This window comes from Enoplosus armatus, chromosome 8 (genome assembly GCF_043641665.1).
Source record: "Enoplosus armatus isolate fEnoArm2 chromosome 8, fEnoArm2.hap1, whole genome shotgun sequence".
Lineage (NCBI taxonomy): Eukaryota > Metazoa > Chordata > Actinopteri > Centrarchiformes > Enoplosidae > Enoplosus > Enoplosus armatus.
Genome location: NC_092187.1, coordinates 21,060,696 through 21,080,300, shown reverse-complemented (window position 1 = coordinate 21,080,300; position 19,605 = coordinate 21,060,696). Strand labels below are relative to the sequence as shown.

The following is a 19,605-nucleotide window of genomic DNA, read 5'->3' as shown; positions in this document are numbered from 1 at the left end:
GCAGTCACTACCACAAACATTTACATACCACTTCATCTGTTTACATTTCTATGTTCATGTAACATTCCTCATTGACCTGTAAATCAAATCACTTGTGCCTTTGTGTCTACACACCGAAAAGGAAGTAAATACTGTTTTCTTCCACTTCAGCCATGTTTGTTCTTATAAAGACCAAAGTCTACCAATCACATGTTCACGCACACATGATTTTCATATTTTCAGTCCAGTTTGAAAATAGTCAATTTTAACACTTGTTGACCCTTTTTGAGAAGATAACAAATGCTGTTCCACAGGACAAACCTTACACACCACAGTACTACAAGCGTCTGTACCACTGACTAAAGCAACATCAGCTGCTGCTGTATGCTGTGCTTGTATACTTATTACAACCATTTAGGATGCATTATCCAACCACTTTGGTGCTTTGATCCAAAAGGCAATAAACAAAACAACCATTTTCAGATAAAATACATCATTTTGCAAGAGTGGCCAAGGTAATTCCATGGGCAAATCGATGTGAAAGCCTGAACTTAACTAATGTATGTTATTCACAAGTAATGATGATCTTCAAAATTCCCTGTTTCCCTTTTCAAATGTAAAAATATTGTTATAGCCACTGGGAGAGGAAAACCCATTGCCAAACCGTGCACATAACATGTGATTAATTGTATTAACAACCACTCAAATTATTTTGAAAAAAAACCCAAAAACACCTTTAATATAAAAAGTACACAATAGTCAACCAATGCCATTTGTAACAGGTGGGCATGAAAGACACAAAAAACAGAAACAAAAAAGGAGGCACTACTGTGTATATGCCACTTGACCGTCACGATCTTCTGCATTTAGGGTACTTGCAACATCAATTGACTACAAATAAGATCACTGCAACTTAGATCCAATATGGGAAAATTTAGATTGTTGTGCAAATTAAAACATTTTATTGGGCAAAGACTTAAGAACAAATTTAAAAAGAAATATATACAATATGCCTACATTATGCTTCTATTTAGATGTACATTAGGCACAAGTTACGGCTTATATCCCGGACCATGGCAGGGTATTAGGCGTTCTAAAACTTGAACCAAGATTGTTGGTGGGCGTCCTCGTCTCCAGTCTGCAGAGAAACAAGACAAAAGTTCATGAACAAAGAAAATACGCACAAACGAGCGCTAAGAGACTGGTGGAGCAGACCACTTACTTCTGATTCAAGACTGTGCTTACACCCCACACAAATGTAGCAGCATTATTATCAGCCTCTGCAAGACAAAACACTGTTAACTTTACAGACACTGCATTGAAATGAGAAGATCAATACCAATCTAATGTCTGTATGCTAAATATGCAGCAGGCGATGCTGGGCTTAGCATAAACACTGGAAAACAGTGGAAACAGCTAGCCTTGCTCTTTTCCCAAAGGCAACAAAATCCACCTGCCAGCACCTCTAAAAAGTTACATCTCTTTTGTTCAATCCACGCAAAAATGTGCAGAAAATAACAACTTGTGGTTATTAAAAATACCTTCGTCCCAATCCTCCGTCATGTTTGGGTTTACCCAAGTACTGACTGGGACCTGCCAATGTCCATTTGAGCTTCCACCTGTAAACGGAGCATAATCCAACTCAGAAAACACTCTTAAGCACATGTTGACTCTGCAGGGTAAAGAAAGAGACGATCAGGGGATAATCTTACCGTCTTCAGGGTTCACAGATTTTCTGTCCTCACAGGTTTCAGTGTGGTACATCAGCTCATGCTTGGGGACCAGGTGGCGAGCATTAAAAGGGCAGGTTTTTAGCTCACTGGCCAGTTTTGGATGATTCTATATCAGTGACAGGTAAGTTAAGTGACAGTCAAAGTTACAGTGTGATGACGGCAAATAACCAGACTGTGAAAACTCAGCAACAGGGACAAGAATGAACCTACAACTGAAAAAACCTAGTGGTGATAAGTCAACAATGGTTTTCAAGGGCAAGAATGAACTTTCTCAACATGATAAACAGCAGTGATGACAAAGGCTGAAAATATACCAGACATGCACTCAGTTGCCAGTTTATCAGGTACACTTAACAAACAAATGCAGTCTAATACAACAGTCCTGCAATAAATCCTACTTTCATGAAGGTTATAATGTTCCGTCTTTTTTTTTTTTTTTTTTTAAAGGAGGTGTTGATTCAACTTTGTGGTCATTTTGAGGCCGTAGTTTGTTGTGTTGTTGAAGTGTATTATTATTATATTGGGGTGTTTGTTATTTAGCCCAACTTCATTGATATGCATGATGTGGACAAAATATTAGGAAGGTAGGATTTATCCCAGTGCTGCTGTATTAAACTGTAATAGTTTGAACTAGGTGTACATAATAAACAGTGTAAAAACTATACATGATACACACGTTCCCACGCTCTAATTCAATGTAAATCTACACACTGCCATACCTACCATAACACATGCTCGTCTCACCTTCCTGCACTTTATAAGATGGTAAGGGAAGCGGCAGGCCCGGATCTGGTGGTTCTTGTCAAAGGGGCACTGCAGAAGTTTGTCCGGGTCACAGTTTCCTTTTTCATCTTTATAGTCAGAGAAGAACAAATTAATACACTTCACCCATTAATATTTACTTAAACAGAGGACAACTTAAGCTGCTGATGTGGATGAATATCTTAAGTAATACCAGTTTCCTCTGCCAACTGTGGTCGATCGGCAGCAACAGCAGTCTTGCATGGACCGCTAGTGGTTCCAAATTTAATGGTGGTCGCCATCTCATCTCAAACTGGGATTTACTGAAGACACACAAACAGGCCAACTAGGAAGGTCAAAGATACAAGTAAAGGTAGTCTGGAATGCCAAAAAAACAAAAACAAATGTAGGAAAAAGAAATATGGACAGGTTACTAGATGCACATGATGCATTCAAAAGCTGCAGAATCATGACAACCCATCAGGATTCTGTCCACCTCTGCAGGAAACCCAACAGGTGTGCCTAATTATTCGCTTCCTGGTGTAGGTTTGTTTTGAAAGTTACACCAAAAACACCTGCGCACACCTAATTCTAGTCTTCAATGACTTCAATGCAAAAAAAAAGAAGTATTAACCGCCTGGAAACCATAACATCATTTATGGTTTTATATCCCATTTATGTCCTGTCATCTAGAGGCCAAAGATCTCTTACAGTAAGAGTGTCGACGCCACTGGCTTATATTGATTGTACACTTGCTACAAGCCGCTTGGAGCAGCACAGCCAGGGTTCACCCGGATGGCATTAAGACCGACAGTTGCGTTTAAATTGCAGCTATATTTAAAGGCTATTTACGTGTAGCAAAAAGGGGCACATTTTCTATTAACCTCTGCTGAACTATACCTATCTTATCGTCAAACAATGGCCTAAAACCGAAAGTGCAGGAAAAAGTTGGCTCGCGGCCAAGTTTGCTAGCAAAAATTTGGCAAGTCGCCTAGCTAATAAAACGATTATATTTCAGATCACCTGGGCGAACAAAGCTAAATTACACATGTAAAAAGACTTAACTTTTATGAATTGCTTAACAAGTGCTTTAAATACAGTCTCTAAAAAAAAAAAAGTAGTGTTACCACGAAAAATAACATTCTATGGACCTTCGCTCTTGTCTGCTTCCTGCTCGTTACTACAGAAAAAGTCCGTTGACTCCGCCCCTCAGTTGTTTTAGTTAACTTCACGCGAAATCACGTGACTTCCCGTTCAAACAAAAATAACAATCAAAATCTGTGAAATAACCAGATGAAACTAGATTAAAATTAACCCGAGAGTCGCTACTGCTAGCTCACATTTCGCTTTGAATTAGTTATATATGGTTGCTGTTTTCAGATTTTGAATTTCGTAGTTTAATTGATTACCTCTTTTCTATTTATTGTCTTTATTTTTAATCTGTATATTGCGTATATTGATGGGTCATTACGGTAACTGAACGGCTTTTTGGCTTTGCTGTATACGAGCGTCATTACGGTAACTACGGGGAACATCACGGTGTCAAACATGGCGCTGTCCTGCTCCAGCCTGTGTAGCCATTTGTCTTTGATCCGACTACGTGGTCTCAGGACAAACAGGATAACAAATGGCCCTTATTCTCCCTATGTGTCCTGTCAGTCCAGGTATGTCTGAAACTCTGTAAAGCTAATTTGTCCACGAGTTGTCACTTTGTTTTGCTCGCATCTCACTTGAGCCCTTGCTAAGCTAGCTGCATGTCTGCATATGCTCAACCGTTTGTTATGTTTGATAAGAGACATTTACACAGATATGCCATGATGTAAAGGGAGTTTTCCACCTCAGGTTTAAATTATGGCACTTGGTTCTGTCATTGATACACGTCTAAGATACAAGTTATTTTTGTCTTACATATATCCAAACACCAGGACATGGTGGTGTAAAGGTGATTTCCGGCGTTTTAATTCATTTTAATTCCTGATAGGTGCTCTTTTAGGAGGAGTTAAGTTATTCATATTTACCTCTTCGTCTTTACAGGTTGCCCCTGTGTAGACACTACTCATCCTCCAAAGTTAGACGAGGTTTTGGACGATATGTCACCTCCAGGCTCCAGAGGGTAAATAGTAAATATGAAGATTTCCTCAAAAGGCGATTTCCTCGCTTTTTTCAGCTCTACCACACTTTTGTGGAAGGTAAGCCCACTGTTGGCTCGTTACACACTATAGATACTTTTTGTAAATGGTTGTGTTAGAGATTTTTATTTCTTTAAAAAATGTTTTTCTGCTTATGCAGGTTTTTTTAACAGTAATTATTATTAAGTTCAAAATTGTTGCAGTGAATCCTTAAATGGACTTCAGTTTAGAAACATGAGCGCAATGTCAAATTCCAAGTTCACTCAAGTTTATATAACATAAAATAAGTTATCATGTTCTGCAAACTATTTCCAAATATACTGTACATATGGAGCACTTGTGGAGTGTAGTTTATTTCCTCAGTTACTGCACACCATAATTACTTTACTATTATTAGAGTGTGTATGTTGAATGAGAGCCATATTGTGAAGTGTTTTGTCCCATGGTTAAAAAGTGTTACATAAATGCAGCCCATTTCTATCCACATATTTATCTCTATCAACTTTTTTAAAATCGTTTAATCATTGAATCATTCCAGGATTCAAGCTGCTGTTCCGAGATGCCAAAGATGTGCAGAGGATAAAAACAAGGATGCTCTCTGGTGGAGTAAAGTTCCAGGATTTGCCCTACAGGGAGATGGACAAACTCAGACAGGTGGGGTTGTCATACTGAATGTGGCTCACAACACTTGAACACAGAGCGAGAGAGAGAGCTGACACACATCAGAGTGGGAGTTTATCTTCTTAACTTGTTTGTGTGGCTGAAGCTGAGTGAAATATGTCCTCTGCCATCTAGTGTAGCTGCAAGACACCACCATTAGTCATATCCAAAATATTGTTACATTTATAACCAGATATTGAGTCAAAAATTGTGATATTAAATTTTTTCAAGACACAGTGAGATGACTGGTGGGTAGAAACTTCAAGGGAGACCGGCAGCATCTCCTAGATAGATCCTGAGGGAAATTTAGGCTTCCAGGAGCTTAAGCGACACGTACCAAAACACGAGAATATAAGAAAACACAGCAGTGAAATGATAGTAGTACGTAGTGCAAATGTAAGGTGATTCAGAACTAAGAACAGTGCAAGAATAATGATACAGCAGATAATATAAAATACAACTGAATATAAACAAATACAGATGTAGAATGTGCACTTTGGAATACATTTCTGTATGAAACGAGGACTCTGGATTTTGAGATTAAGTCTTAAATACTTATTGTGGTTTTATTTCTTCATGGCAGTTATACTACAGTATAATAATGCATTTCACAATGGTGTTTTGATGATATAACTACTATATATTTTATATATATTTATATATTTTTTAGAATGGGAACATAATCTAGACAACTCTCTATAGATTTGTTCATTTTTGGTTGAACCAGATTAAATCAGATGCAGATTTCATTATAAGTATAAGGAGTATAAGAACTATGTTTTGTAAGTGATATCTTTTGTGAGTGAGCAGTATTTCTATTTAATACCCTGCCATTGTTTAATTTCAGGTCTGTAATATTTATTATCTCATTGTAGCTTAACTTTACATTTGTTTCGCAGTTCCGCAGAGACATGATCAAGGCCCTTCCACTGGTGGTGATATCAATCCCTCCCTTTGCCAACTACCTGGTTTTTGTCTTGATGTGAGTTACTTCGAAATAACCATCCTTTCATCTCAGTTTGCACCCTTTGATTCACAATGAGCAAAGCAAACTGAAATGATGGATAGCATTCATGTCCCTCTTAATACTACATTGTGTCCTACATTGTATTGGATCTTCCTTCCTGTCCGGTCCTTGTTGATTCACATTTTCCCATTACTCCATGTGTCTCTCCTCTCTCTGCTACCATCCCCTCCTGTTCACTGCCAGGTACTTTTTCCCCCGCCAGCTCCTGATCCCTCATTTCTGGACTCCCAGGCAGCAGGTAGAGTTTCGGGAAGTGTACCATTCCCTCAGGGCCCGGCACCACTGGCCTGTGCTCAAAGGGCTCGAGCACACGAGCCGCCAGGTCAAAAACAATCAGCTACAGAGTTGCCTCAAGGACCTGTGTGCTAAAGTAAGTGAATGCATCAGAAATGTTTGGTGATAGGAATACTGAATTATGATGAGGAAATATGCAAAATATGTGACAGGGTGCAGAACATATCTGTTCTAGTTCAACCAGCTGTAAAATACACTCTTCTATTGCAAATATACTTGAATATAATTATAGAGCATAAATTGATGCTTGCACTCTTCATGAAGTGACTGAACAACAATATAAATAACACAAATGTAAGAATTACCCGACAGACACCAGAGGTCTCATTCATTTATCCTTTATGTGTTGAATCAAATTTATAAATTTCTTCTTGTGCTTAAAAAATGTGCGCACATTAGAACATGACCAGGTGTACCAACAAACGCCTAGTGGTAGACGGGTGTAATCGCGGGCAAACCAATTCCAAAATTACAGATTCACAAACCTAAAAGAGGAGAAGTCAAAAATGTCAGGAACTGCTGGTTTAATCTTGCACAATTAATTATATTTTATAAGCTCATCATATGTATTTTATGTTGAATCTTAATCTAGTAACTTAAACTAATAACTTTCGCTGCCCATAAACTGTAGTGGAGTAAAAAGTGCAATATTTGCCTCTAAATTGTAGTGGAGTTGAATATAGAGTACACCGGTGATTGCTTTTGATTGGATGGTGCTACAGATGTTTCCTAGCAACTGTTTCTACACATTACTAAAGTCCTTATTAGCTTAAATGTTCTGCAGACTAGTTTGAAACTAGCAAGTAGTTAGTAAGAACTTCATGCACAAACTTTTACAAATAGCTGGTGCAAATCTGATTGTCTGCTCTCTCCACCATGTTGAATCTCAACTGGAAAGATTGTAGAGGCCACTTTTAATGACGATTAAATGCCACAACATTTCAGCTATGAACTGTATGATTGTTTTTACCCGTGACCAATAGTCTGGCATAAATGCAGGTTGAACCTATATCCATTATTCCATAAAAGTGGGATAAACTGATTTTCTGTGCATTTTCAGGTGCAAAGCGGAGAAACCCCTAATGTGTCTGAAATCCTTGCCGTTCGGCGCCTGTTTTCTGGACCCCCTCTGGGCATAAGGAGGATGAGCGTGGATCAAATGGTCAGTAAAACCCACTCATTCAATTCAAATGAAATGTAAAAGGCTTGTTGAACCTGAACACAACTAGAATCTCTTCTGTCTGTCTTCATGTCCAATCAGAGACGCATCAGCCCCCTGCTCTTCCTGACGCCTCGCCTTCCGGGTTTCCTGATTGGCCAGCGGCTGAGCAGCCATGCCCTGGAGCTGCTCCACATGGACCGGGCCCTGATCAGGCTGGGCCCTAACCAGCTGAGTGACTCTGAACTCAGACAGGTCAGTCACTCTGCACGATGAACACTGTGTATTCCTCGGCAAGCTCCGTTATAAATACATTTTTCTCTTTTCAGGCTTGTTATGTAAGGGGGCTCAATTCTAATAGTCTTGGCATTAACCAGTGCCGTGAGTGGTTATCCCAGTGGCTTCAGGTGTCCTCTTCTTTGAAAGGTATTTGCATTTGGATGTGATAGTATTTTTATAATTTTGTCCCTTCAACCTTACCCTGTAGACATATCTGTTTTGTCTAATATTTAAAGGAATAGTTCAAAATCTTGGGAAATATGCTTATTTGCTTTCTTTCCAAGAGTTAGAGGAGAAGATTGATACCACTCTCATGTCTGTATGGTAAATATAAAGCTACAGCCAGTGGCTTCTTAGCTTAGCGTAAAGAAACAGCTAGCCTGGTTTTAGCCCACCAGCTCCTCTAAAACACACAAATTAACATGTTATATCTTATTTGTTTAATTAGTACAAAAAACTGTAAAATATGTTTTGGCTGGGCTCAGTTACCTACTGACAGAGCTAGGCTAGCTGCTTCCCTCTGTTTCCAGTCTTCATGCTAAGCTAAGCCTACACCTCACAATGGACAGTTTAACTGATGCAGTAGAACCATGCATTCTTCTTCTTTGTCAAAACCTGGCACAATGCACTTGTAGTCTTCAGACCCATCCAACACAATTTAATGAAATTTATCAGACTTCCCCCTGTGGAGCCACAAAATACTTTATATAACTTGTTCCACATGTGCAGTAGTACTCCCAAAGACTTGTAAACAGACTGTAAAATCGGTGGAATTCCCCTTTTAATGCACAGATATGCCAGCGGTACCTTCTCATTTAACTCTGTGCCAAAATGTTGAACTATTCCTTTAACCCTTGGCATTGGCATGTCTGTCTAGTCTAAAATCTTATGCTATTTTCCATGCCTCTTTTGTTTGATTTTTTTTTGCAGACTCAGAGGTGTCACTGCTTTTGCACAGCATTGTATTTCTCTCTGCAAACTACCCGACTGGTTCCAGCCGACACTGACAGGAAGCCTGAAGCAATCTGCTTTTGAGATTATGTTCTTTCGTGCACTGGCCAGCACAACTTCCTGAGAGTTGTCAACGTCTCCTTTTTTGCCAAGGAAAAAAAACAAAACAAAAAAACTGTATTGGCAAGATTTTGAGGTTTAAGAATAAAAATCTCCACTCATCTGAAGTGACAAATACCCCTCAGCACATACCCAGTAAATAAATACCCAGGAATTATTTTGGAAAAATAGGGTGTCTTTATCAGGGGAGTGGTATGAGATTCTACTTTACAAATTAGCACGATAACACAGGTATATTTAGATTAAAAAATCATGTTAGAGGAGTTCTCATGTAATTCAGACCCTCACGAGGGACTTAAATTGATTGTGATGCACTGAACTATATTAAGTTGAGGTAATATCACGATTACATGTCGTATTTCAATCTTGTTACTGTAAAGCGCAGACTTGTCAGTTGTTTACTTCTAAGCTAATATCATTACACAGCTACAGAGACAAAGAGAGGACATTAATTCATATTTTGCTTGTGGAATGGTAACATTGTTCAGAGACATTCCATTCATGAAAATACAGAGAAGATAGACTTTTATGTGGGCGTGTTAAATACTTCTACATGTTCTCATTAAACACGTACTTTATCTTCTCATACATTTACCTCACTTTGTGGTCTGCTCTTACGTCTTTACAACAAATGATGCAGGCCATGGCGAAATTGTTGAAAAAGGGGAATTTTGTGGCAACAGTCTTGAGGGAAGGAAATCGTTTTGTCAAATATGAAACTGGCCAACCTCAGAAATCAGTAGATTACACAATGGCACCTTCTAAAAGGAAAAGATCTTGATGGATCCTAAATAAAGATTTTTTAAAAAGCCCAATTATTACTTTTTCCATTGTGAAGACATTCAAGCTTGTTTGTGTGATGAGGCGCTGAACTGATTATTGTAGATTAATATCCTTTTGGGGTGCAACACAGCATTTACAAGCTGTCTGAAAAGAGTTGTGATGGCACTTTACTTTGTTTACTTGACGTTTTCTTGCTTTGGAGGCTTAAAATGACATTAAATTATCCTGCTCAGACCACACTTGAGCACAGAACTTAATTCAAGCTTTTTGCCAACGTTGTGTCAACAGCCAGAGGAAGTGCACGTCCCTTATGCTGGTGTTGTAAAGTGTAAAATAGGAAATGTCATTTGCTTCCTGTGCCTTTCACAAGGACTGGCACAACACATCTAAAACAGGGGTTGCAAAAGGTCTAAGATTTGTTTTAAAATGTGATATTATTTGCTGAACAGCTTTTGAATGTTGTGTTGCTGTGCCAACATTATATACATTGTAATGGAACTGTGTCTGAAATAAAGACCTTCGTGGTGCATTTATTTTCCATGTTTGTCGTTACCCTTAAAGCAAATCCAGATGTAATTTAAAGGGTCTTTAATAAAAACAGAAACTGGGAACCAGCAAAACATACAAATTCTGCACCAACAACAGATCTCAAGCAAAGGAAAAGATGTCAGAACTCCTCGCAACCAACATAACATACACTGACAATAACATGGATATTTTTTCTATCACTGTAGAATTCCTAAACACAGTATCGACCGAGAGATATTGTTAACCTATGAAAATATAATCCAAAATCAATACAAGGAAAAAATATTGTGTGCATTATGTCTTAAGTATATGATGAACGTGTTAAAAGTTTCCAAATGAAGCTCCCGATAAAAAGCGTGACGCAACCACAGACTCCTACTCAGGCGTGAAGCTGAATCACATGACTTCGTAGCCGCTGCGGATGCCTCTCATCAACACGCAGGCGAACACGATGCCCATTATCTGGAAGGAAAACAATCACACAAGATTCGTTTTGAAGTTTATGAGACATTATGAGATGTTTTGTGACAGACATATAATAAAATCTTTATTTATATCCTGTAGCACTTTTCAAAAGCCAAGTTGAGAAGTCTTTACAGGGCAAATTTAAAAAGAAATCAGTTAAAATGACGAATTAATACAAAAACACATTTTTCATATGAAATCATTTTAGCAGGTCTACATGTTTGAGGGTTAAGTAAAAAGGATCTGGTTAGGAATTCTGGAAGTGATGTCTGTTCAGATTATGTTTATTGATGTTACATACCTGCAAGAAAGCAATAACCAGCGCTGCAACTATCACCCACTGGATGTTTTTCTTCAGTAAAGCCTCCACGGCATCATGACAACCCTAGAACAGAAAAGCAAGAGAAAAGTTAGTTTCAATATGGACACATCACTGGTTGAGTTGTTGCTTGAGAGACACGTTGCATTGACTTGTTACTGGACTTGCACATTTGATGAAGGTAACAAAATAAAGAAATGACCATAAGGATTGTTATTACACCAAATAGTAAAATATTTTATGTTTTATTTGTTATCTGGGCTATGTATGAACAAACACAGACCTTTTGTTTACCAATACTTTTACCACAGAGAGGTCTAATTTACATGAACCTGTGTGGGGACTATTTGGCACAATGTGACATTATCATCCTGTTGGAGTCATGTTTCTAATATTTACTTTCTGTCCCGCGCCAGTTTGGTGTCAACTAACTCTGTCTCTTTAGCTTTGTAGATGTTTGACCTTTTCCAGCAACACGTCGCTGAGTTTGTCAGCTGTTTGATGCTGAGCGTGTAGTTAACAGTCAGTTATTTGCTGAAATGCTGCTGCTGTTGGAGACAGGGCTGGTGACAGTGGTGAGACTGACAATGAGCTAAAAGATGATAAAAAGTAGACCTGCAGAGTTAGGTTGTAATTCTCTGCAGACCTCTTTCACTTAACACTCGAGTCCGACCAATAAATCAGCCAGGACGATATATCAGTCGATATTAGATGAGCAGGGACATATCTGTATCGGTGTATACGTCTGCCGATAGTTAAAAACAAACGTGTACAAAATGCCAAAGATAGGTTTGAAGGAATCTAGAAATAGTGTTGCTTTTACATTGTTTGTTATTTTTTAATCCGTAAAATGTCCTGCAAAGTACACAATTATTTAAAAAAAAAAACACAATTCAAAATGTTATGTGTTCATGTAAAAAAATAGATACTGATTTTTTTTTATTTTTTAAATATTGATATTGATATCAGGTGGGCTCTACTTCGACTACTGCTGCATCACATTAAAATCGTCCAGCTGTTTATTGTGAGGCAGAGTGGAAAACTCATGGCATGATGGGAAAATGCTGCTTATTGACTGACTTCTTTATTAAAATAACTTGAGTTTGTTTGGCTGCGTTGTTAACAGACACACCAGCTGTTCTTCTGTTGTATTTCTGAAATCACTCTTGCTGTTACCACCAGTAACCATGGGTGTCGCCAGATCAACCAGGACTGAAATCTTGAGAATTATAATAAAATCTCGTGTTCACAGACTTCACATCAACACATCAACCACTGGGGGTTTACCTTCTGGTGCACTTTGGCAGCGTCTGTCATGGCCCCGATCCCACAGTTTGTAGAGACGTTCACACAGCACGAGTCAGGCACGGAGTTTCCATCAGGTCTGAAGCCTCTCCAGTCAGAAGAACTGTTCACACCACAGCATTTCAACTGGAAGTGCAAATGAGTCAAATGAAAAACATTTAATATGGACATGCCAGGCATAAGATTTGGCAATGGCCACATGCCCAATGCACAGTAAAAGGATATAACTCGTGTCAACAGATGGTGCATAGAAAAACAATGTCATGTCATGCAGCACCGACCAACAGGATGCCGAAGTGTTATGTGAAGGTGTTGTCAGACCAAGTAAACAGTGAGTAAAAGAGTTTACACTGAACTCACATCCTCCTGCAGTTTATTCACAGTGTCTTTGAATTCAGCTGTACCGTTGTTGTAACTGGTGATCATTTCAGTGAGACTATCCTGGACGACAGCTGAGAGCTAGAGGGGAGACACAACATGGAAGCCAAGTTAAAACCACACCTTCTGCAGGGTCGTATTAAACACACAAAACAGAGAAATTCTACACTCACTTTGTTCCTGAAGATGTATCCAGCAATTGCTGCTGCAATCTCAACAATGATGATCAGTGAGAGAAGGATGGCAAACTGAGAAAAAAAGAGAAATTAAAGATGTTTAAGTGACTTACATGAAAGTAATTACTATTCAAAGCTACATTATACATACTTACACACAATATTCATGAAAATTCCACGCAGTAAACAGATACCACACTATATGATTTACCATGGTGACCATGCAGTAGTTCTCTTTCCAGGCTCCACAGCAGCCGAAGAAGGCGATGAAGAAAATCACCACGCCGACTCCAATGAGGACGATGGGAGCTCCTGAGGCTGTTGCATCATGGATCATGAAGGTTTTGTGCAAAGCCATCTGAACCAGGATTCCCACGACAATCAGTGCTAGGCCGCATAACTGCAGAATGGAGAGGGGGGTTAGTCTAAGGTGGAATTTGTGGGATAATTTCTACTCTTTTCATATAATATAAGCATGTTTCTTTGCTTGAGTCTACAACTAAATACTGAATTTTGAAGTGTAACCACCACTAAATACTTACTGTAATGCTGAAAAGTAAATAGCATCAAATCCATGACTTTAAAATATGACTATGACAAGAATTGATTCGCATTTTAATTCCCCTTTTTAAAATTTCCAGGGGGTCATTTCAAGTTTTTGAAATAGCAATTTAAAACCACATACATTTAGATAGATTATTCTCAGAGTAAAACATTCCAATTCTATAACAATCAGAATCAGAAATACTTTATTGATCCCCGGGGGGAAATTGTACAGTACCGGTGCTCCCATTCAAGAGTAGAAAGTAGCAAAAATTTAGAACTAAAAGTATGTACACTAGATATGTATTGCACTGAAAAGAATAAGTAAAGAATAAATAATAATGAGGTAGTATGTGTAGGAGCAGATCCAGATTTTCAGTCTGTTTCTTCTGAGTGACACTCAGAGGGAGGAGTTGAACAGTTTGATGGCCACAGGCAGGAATGATTTCCTGTGGCGCTCCGTTGTACATTTGAATTGAGTCTCCCACTGAAGGTGCTCTTTTGCCTGACCAGTACGTCATGGAGAGGATATGAGACATTGTCCAAGATGACCCGCAGCTTGGACAGCATCCTCCTCTCTGACACCACCTCAGAGAGTCCAGCTCCACCCCAACAACGTGACTGGCCTTGTGGATCAGTTTATTGAGTCTGTTGGAGTCCGCCACACTCAGCCTGCTGCCCCAGCATGCAACAGCATGGAGGATAGCACTGGCCACCACAGTGGCAAGTATTTAGTTGGGATTAAATCTAACAATTAGCTATTCACTCGGTTAGAAGATTGAAACCTTTCTTTGAAAAATGAGTAAGCACATATGCTAAACAGCTGGAAGGACGTTGCAAAAGACTTCACTTCCTGTATGTACATGACACAAATGATCAGATGATATAGATGTGAAATTCATGAGTCACGGCTTCGGGTGGGGCGACGAGAGCATTTCTTTAGATCTTTTACAAACATTGTGTGGGTGAAATGTTTGACCATGATCAGCTGGGATCAACGAGCTCTCACAGCAAACATTACAGTTAACTGCGTATCCTTCATCTAAAGAGGAGCAGGGAGTCAGCTCAGGGTAGATACAAGTGAGGGCGGACAGGAAGGAATTTAACCACTGGAGCTGAAACAGTTTGTTGATCAATCAATTAGTCAATCAGCAGAAAAAAAAAAAGTAATTTTTCAACCAAAAAAGCCAGACATTTGCTAGTTCCTTCTTCTCAAGTGTCAGGGTTTCCAGCTCTCTTTGTCCTACATTATGGCAGACTAAACATCTTTTTTGGTTTTGTTGGTCAGACAAAACAAAGAATTGATGGGAATTTTCTTTTGCTATTTTCTGACTTTTTAAGGGCTAAGATTAATCAGATTAATCCATAGGGAAAATAGTCCTTATCGCAGCCCTATCACCCACTCAACTTCACTGTGACTCCACTGTGTTACTGTGTAGTTTATTGGACATTAAACAGACCTTCATGGACTAACTCTGACTGCAGCAGGCAGACTAAAGTTCTCACAGTGTTAAAGTCTCCTCTGCTCAACAGGCAGAACTGTAACAAAGCAACGCTGACAGGCTATGAGCACGTCATAAAACAGCAACTTATATGATGATACACTGATGAGGGTGTTTGGAGGCGGGTGTCATTGGTCAGGTGATACCTGACAATAGAACAAGTTGTAGGAAAAAACTGACCGCTAGGCAAGAAGTACTGTAAACATATTAAAAACTCAGTGACTCAGATTTTGGTTATGTCATTGCTTATGACTTCACTATAATGTTGCAATGAGCCTAACATACTGTACTGATAAATATCTTCTGATTACTTGATTAATCGTTTATAAAATGTGAGAAACGTGTGAAAAATACCCTTCACAATTTTCAATCAACTTACTTGCTTTGTTTGACCAACAATATTTAATATTCTCTTGTTTGACTAATCAATTGTTTGAACTAGCTGATAAAACAATCTAACCTCATATTTTTTTGGTTTTGTGATCATTTGTGAGTCAGATATCAGCCATTAGCTTTCTTTTGTCACTCTTATTATAAACGAACACATGCTGACAGGAAGTAACACAGGATACAGACATAAATGCACCTCAGGGTTATTACAGACACGTCAGCTGGAACTGTTTGTCTTTACTTGAATCTAGCAGCTTCATTTTAACATCTATTAAAAAGCAGCATAGTAATGTCACTGTAAAACAGAAACCTCAGGAACAACTGCACCCAGTAAACTGGTCTTACTACTCAGCATATTGTTTTCATATTTCAAATGAACAGAAATGCAGGATAAAAACGCACATATTTACACTGGAAGTCTGTCAATAACCTTAATGTCAGACTACCCACTTTGTTATATGATCCATGTTAAGCTCTAGCTGTAGCTCTCCTTGTTGGCACCACCAGTGTAAATATTTGAGTTGAGTCAAATAGGTGGCTAATGATTGACGTAGGAAAACATAAAGGAGTGAATAGAGCAGGCAAACAGAGCAAAAATGGTCACATCAATTCCAGAATAGAAGACCATAAAAGAGAATACAACAGAATAGAGGGATACAAATACAAGTCTTTATCCAGGTTGCAATTATATTTTTTTCCTTTAGCTTAATTTCTCAATGAAGATGATGTGTACAGCTGAAACATTAGCGGATTAATTGAATAATTATTAATTGGAAACCATACCAATTGGATACTCAATTAATTGTTTTCAAGCAAAAGTTCAGTTTTTCTAGCTTCTCCAATGTGAATATTTGCTGTTTTTTTGTTCTATTGTGATAAACTCAATATCCTTGAACTGTTGATTGGACAAAACAAGACATTTGAAGATTATAGATTAGACTATAGACTAACCTAATTGAGAAAATAACAGAAAAATGACTCAATAAGGTAACATGTTATTTTACTAACCCAGCATTAGCATTTATAAGAAGTACATAATAATTTAATAAATGGTTTATATCACACTATAATGTAGTTGTGAGCAATGTTTATTAATGTAAAGTATTTAAATATAACAGTGTTTTACTATATTGTCATTCATTATCTGTTTATACACTAGCCTCCTCTTACAGATGCTTGTTTTAACAAACTTAACATAAGGAAAAATACACATTAATAAACACTTACATCTTCTTAGAACTACATTATAGTGTGCTATAAACATGTATTCAATTCTTACATACTGCTAATAAATGCTAACTAGGGGTGTTAAAGTACTTGAAAGTACTTGTTAGTTGCAGTCCTTAAAATGTGCACTGAGTAGAGAGAATAAATATATCTTTGTCATTCTGTACTTCCTCCTATCCTGGTGGTTATCAGATTTTAACTCAGTGCTGCATAGTTCGCTGTGCAAACACCGCTGCATAAGGCCTTAAGTGGCATTGTGTCAGTGACTGAAGGGGGGGGGGGGGGGAGAAAATTTGTTGATCTAGATGAGTCACATGATGCTGTTACACTTTGAAATCTGGTCATAAGATTCACATTCCTTCTTCCCCACCTCTCGCTATGACGCTCTCTCACATGCACAATGAAAAAACGCAAACAGGTTACATCCAGGAAACTTTCGTGTTAGTTAAGATATTTGAGACTTCCTCATGTTCACGTTGTTCCACGCTTTCATTCATTTGATATTAAACAAACATGTGAGCCAGTCTACAAGGAAGAATAAATCAAGAGGCGGATGTCATAGGTTGTGTGAGTGCCTTGGCTCATCAGCTGAATTTCACAGATGATTACATGCTGCTGATGTTAACCTTAAAGCAGGAGAACCAGAGTTCATGCTCAAAGTCACGGGGTTGGCAGAAAGGAGAAGTGTCACACAAAATATTTCAGACTACCTGCCAAAAACGATAAGCTCATTTATCTTGATAACACAAATCACACTGAGCAACATAACCTACGCTTCATTTTCTGTTTGCTTTCATTTTGGCCACCATAAGCTCCCTTCTCTTCTCAGTCACATTGTGAAACATTACTGCGTTTTGACAGTGAACAAGTAAACAAGTAAACAAGTAAACAAGTGGTGAGCTGCTACTCACCCAGAAAATAAAGTTGAAAAAGAAAACCAGGAACTTGACACATTTCATTCCCCCTTCTACGGCCATGACAGAAGAGGATCAGTTTCCTGGATTAAAAAAGAAAAAAGGCTTTGTTATAATCCATTCACTTTTTCAAGGCAGAGTCATTTGAACGTTACATCAACTGGAATATAAGCAGCCGCAGTGGAAGATCTGAGTCATTTCCAGGAGGAACGTGGTTCATACGAGCCTTTAACTTTAAAAGGCCTTGAAACTGGAGAGCTGTGACAAACCGCACATTTTATTTATCATTACATTCGTAGGCCCCACATTGTTTCTCTGAATTTACTCCCAGGCGATGGCACATATCCGTGTATCCGCCATGGACTTAACGTTAAAAGACAAATCAAAAGTTTAGAGCCACCAGCTACTTGTTGTTAACAGTAAACAAGCCACACAGAGGGCAGGGCTGTAGCTACTTCAAATTAATCAAAACACGGGGAAGTCTGAGTCGCATCGTCTGTAAAGTCCTGAGGAAGAAACAAGAGCCCGTGCAGCCCTGCCCCAGACGGACCGTTAATCACAACTAACAACAATACCAGCTTTGTCACGGGCCCAAATTACATCAACCAGAGCGCCTTCGCTTATTCAGTTTGTTAAGAATTCGACAACTGAATTAGTCTTAGATAAACACAAACAACTCAGCAGTTTCAGAAACGTTTCTCCCACGACTGTCGAGAAACATCCTCTCTTAGACAACTTTTCTTTCTTTTTTTGGGGGTGAAGAAGTAACGTTAACGTAAAAAGGTTCACGGCTAACAGTTAAAAGGTTCCAAAAATGTTAGCGTGTTAGCATAAAGACAAAAGTCCGCTATTTCGGCGTTTTATTTTAGGTCTACCTTTGTGGAGAAGCCTTTAAAATCCTGCGATGAGAGGCGAAGACGACGATGTGTTGAAACTTTTGGCAAACTGGTACTGTTTATAGTCCCTCCCTCGGCTCCGCTCAACTACTCCCCACCTCCTTCACGACTTGACCGTTTGTTGAGCCTAACCTCATATGCTGCCTTCATTGTCTCCTCGTTAAACCCCAAACTCTTGCTGGTCTTCATCAAAAGAAATTACGTACACTCATCCGTCTGCTGTTTATACTCAAAATCCACCGTTAATATTGAGAATGATTGAGATGTTTTTATCTTGTTGGTCAGACATCTTGAAATAATGAGCAACTGACAATATGCAAGCATACATACTGGATCTTATGTGTTAATGAATTGTTGAATGAAGTACTAACATGTTTTTCATTGCATCAGATTCCATATCAACACATTTGGCAGTGGTGGAAGAGGTATTCAGATCTTTTACTGAAGTAAAAGGAGGTTTACAAAAATGTAAATATACTCCATTAGATGGAATATTGGAGTACCATCAGGGCAAAGCGGGTAACTGCGTCCCAGTGTCAATTTGGGTCAGTTATCTATTTTTTTCAGTTGTAATTTTGTTTAGGAATATGGCTTTACAAATGGTTAAAAAAATAATAATTTACTGATGTCTCATAGATCAGTTGTAAGTTATTGATAAAAACACATTTTGGGTTGCCACACTGTGAAAAATCAATGAAAAAAACAACACATTTTAAAAAATAAAATAAAATCATCAAAAGTGTGTATTATCTGATAATTATTAGCAATATATTAACATGTATGCAGCATTTTGATGTTGTAGCTGGTCAAGGTAGAGCTATTTGTAACCACTTTACATACTGTGGATTTATTTACAACAATGATGGATATTGTGTAAGCAGATCTTAAGTAGTAACCAGGCAGAAAAGAAAAAAATAGTCAATTTAAGTACAAGTACCTCAAAATGTAAATGTGCTTATTTACATTCCAAATTAATCAACACTCTCAGTAATGTAATACTACATGTTTTTATATGACAAATGATTGATGCAGCTTAAAGTCACATAATAATAATAAAAATAATAGTGGATTGTACAACAGTACTGTGAAATGTAAAAATCGGATTCT

The 19,605-nt window shown here is 38.3% G+C and overlaps 3 protein-coding genes across 3 annotated transcripts; 1 reads left to right on the top strand and 2 right to left on the bottom strand.

Moving 5' to 3' along the window:
• Nucleotides 1–1,038: 1,038 nt before the first annotated feature.
• gtsf1 (gametocyte specific factor 1) lies at nt 1,039–2,755 on the bottom strand. Its single transcript, XM_070911104.1, has 6 exons — nt 2,668–2,755; nt 2,457–2,563; nt 1,692–1,818; nt 1,521–1,598; nt 1,202–1,259; nt 1,039–1,117 (listed from the first exon to the last, which is right to left on the bottom strand). Exons 1-6 carry the CDS (start codon nt 2,753–2,755, stop codon nt 1,039–1,041), a joined length of 537 nt encoding a protein of 178 aa, XP_070767205.1.
• Nucleotides 2,756–4,001: 1,246 nt separating this feature from the next.
• On the top strand, nt 4,002–10,386 carry letmd1 (LETM1 domain containing 1). The gene is made up of 9 exons (XM_070910315.1): nt 4,002–4,117; nt 4,488–4,642; nt 5,121–5,236; nt 6,142–6,224; nt 6,453–6,639; nt 7,624–7,725; nt 7,825–7,977; nt 8,052–8,148; nt 8,932–10,386. Exons 1-9 carry the CDS (start codon nt 4,002–4,004, stop codon nt 9,006–9,008), a joined length of 1,086 nt encoding a protein of 361 aa, XP_070766416.1. The 3' UTR covers nt 9,009–10,386.
• A 42-nt stretch (nt 10,387–10,428) lies between these two features.
• Nucleotides 10,429–18,570, bottom strand: cd63 (CD63 molecule). The gene is made up of 8 exons (XM_070910316.1): nt 18,478–18,570; nt 17,600–17,685; nt 13,238–13,426; nt 13,024–13,098; nt 12,833–12,931; nt 12,455–12,598; nt 11,150–11,233; nt 10,429–10,845 (listed from the first exon to the last, which is right to left on the bottom strand). The coding sequence occupies exons 2-8, from the start codon at nt 17,663–17,665 to the stop codon at nt 10,780–10,782; spliced, it is 723 nt and encodes a 240-aa protein (XP_070766417.1). The 5' UTR covers nt 17,666–17,685; nt 18,478–18,570; the 3' UTR covers nt 10,429–10,779.
• Nucleotides 18,571–19,605: the final 1,035 nt, after the last annotated feature.

Bases quoted from the DNA above. Each gene is read 5' to 3' on its own strand.
- letmd1 (XM_070910315.1), top strand. From the start codon at position 4,002: ATGGCGCTGTCCTGCTCCAGCCTGTGTAGCCATTTGTCTTTGATCCGA. The intron at 4,118-4,487 runs GTATGTCTGAAA...TCGTCTTTACAG, and splicing joins TATGTGTCCTGTCAGTCCAG to GTTGCCCCTGTGTAGACACT. The intron at 7,978-8,051 runs GTCAGTCACTCT...TTCTCTTTTCAG, and splicing joins GTGACTCTGAACTCAGACAG to GCTTGTTATGTAAGGGGGCT.
- cd63 (XM_070910316.1), bottom strand. From the start codon at position 17,665: ATGGCCGTAGAAGGGGGAATGAAATGTGTCAAGTTCCTGGTTTTCTTT. The intron at 13,427-17,599 runs GTGAGTAGCAGC...TCCATTCTGCAG, and splicing joins TTTTCAACTTTATTTTCTGG to TTATGCGGCCTAGCACTGAT. The intron at 10,846-11,149 runs GTATGTAACATC...TTTTCCTTCCAG, and splicing joins TGGTTATTGCTTTCTTGCAG to ATAATGGGCATCGTGTTCGC.
- gtsf1 (XM_070911104.1), bottom strand. From the start codon at position 2,755: ATGGCGACCACCATTAAATTTGGAACCACTAGCGGTCCATGCAAGACT. The intron at 2,564-2,667 runs GTATTACTTAAG...CTGACTATAAAG, and splicing joins ACAGTTGGCAGAGGAAACTG to ATGAAAAAGGAAACTGTGAC. The intron at 1,118-1,201 runs GTAAGTGGTCTG...GTTTCTCTGCAG, and splicing joins AGCACAGTCTTGAATCAGAA to ACTGGAGACGAGGACGCCCA.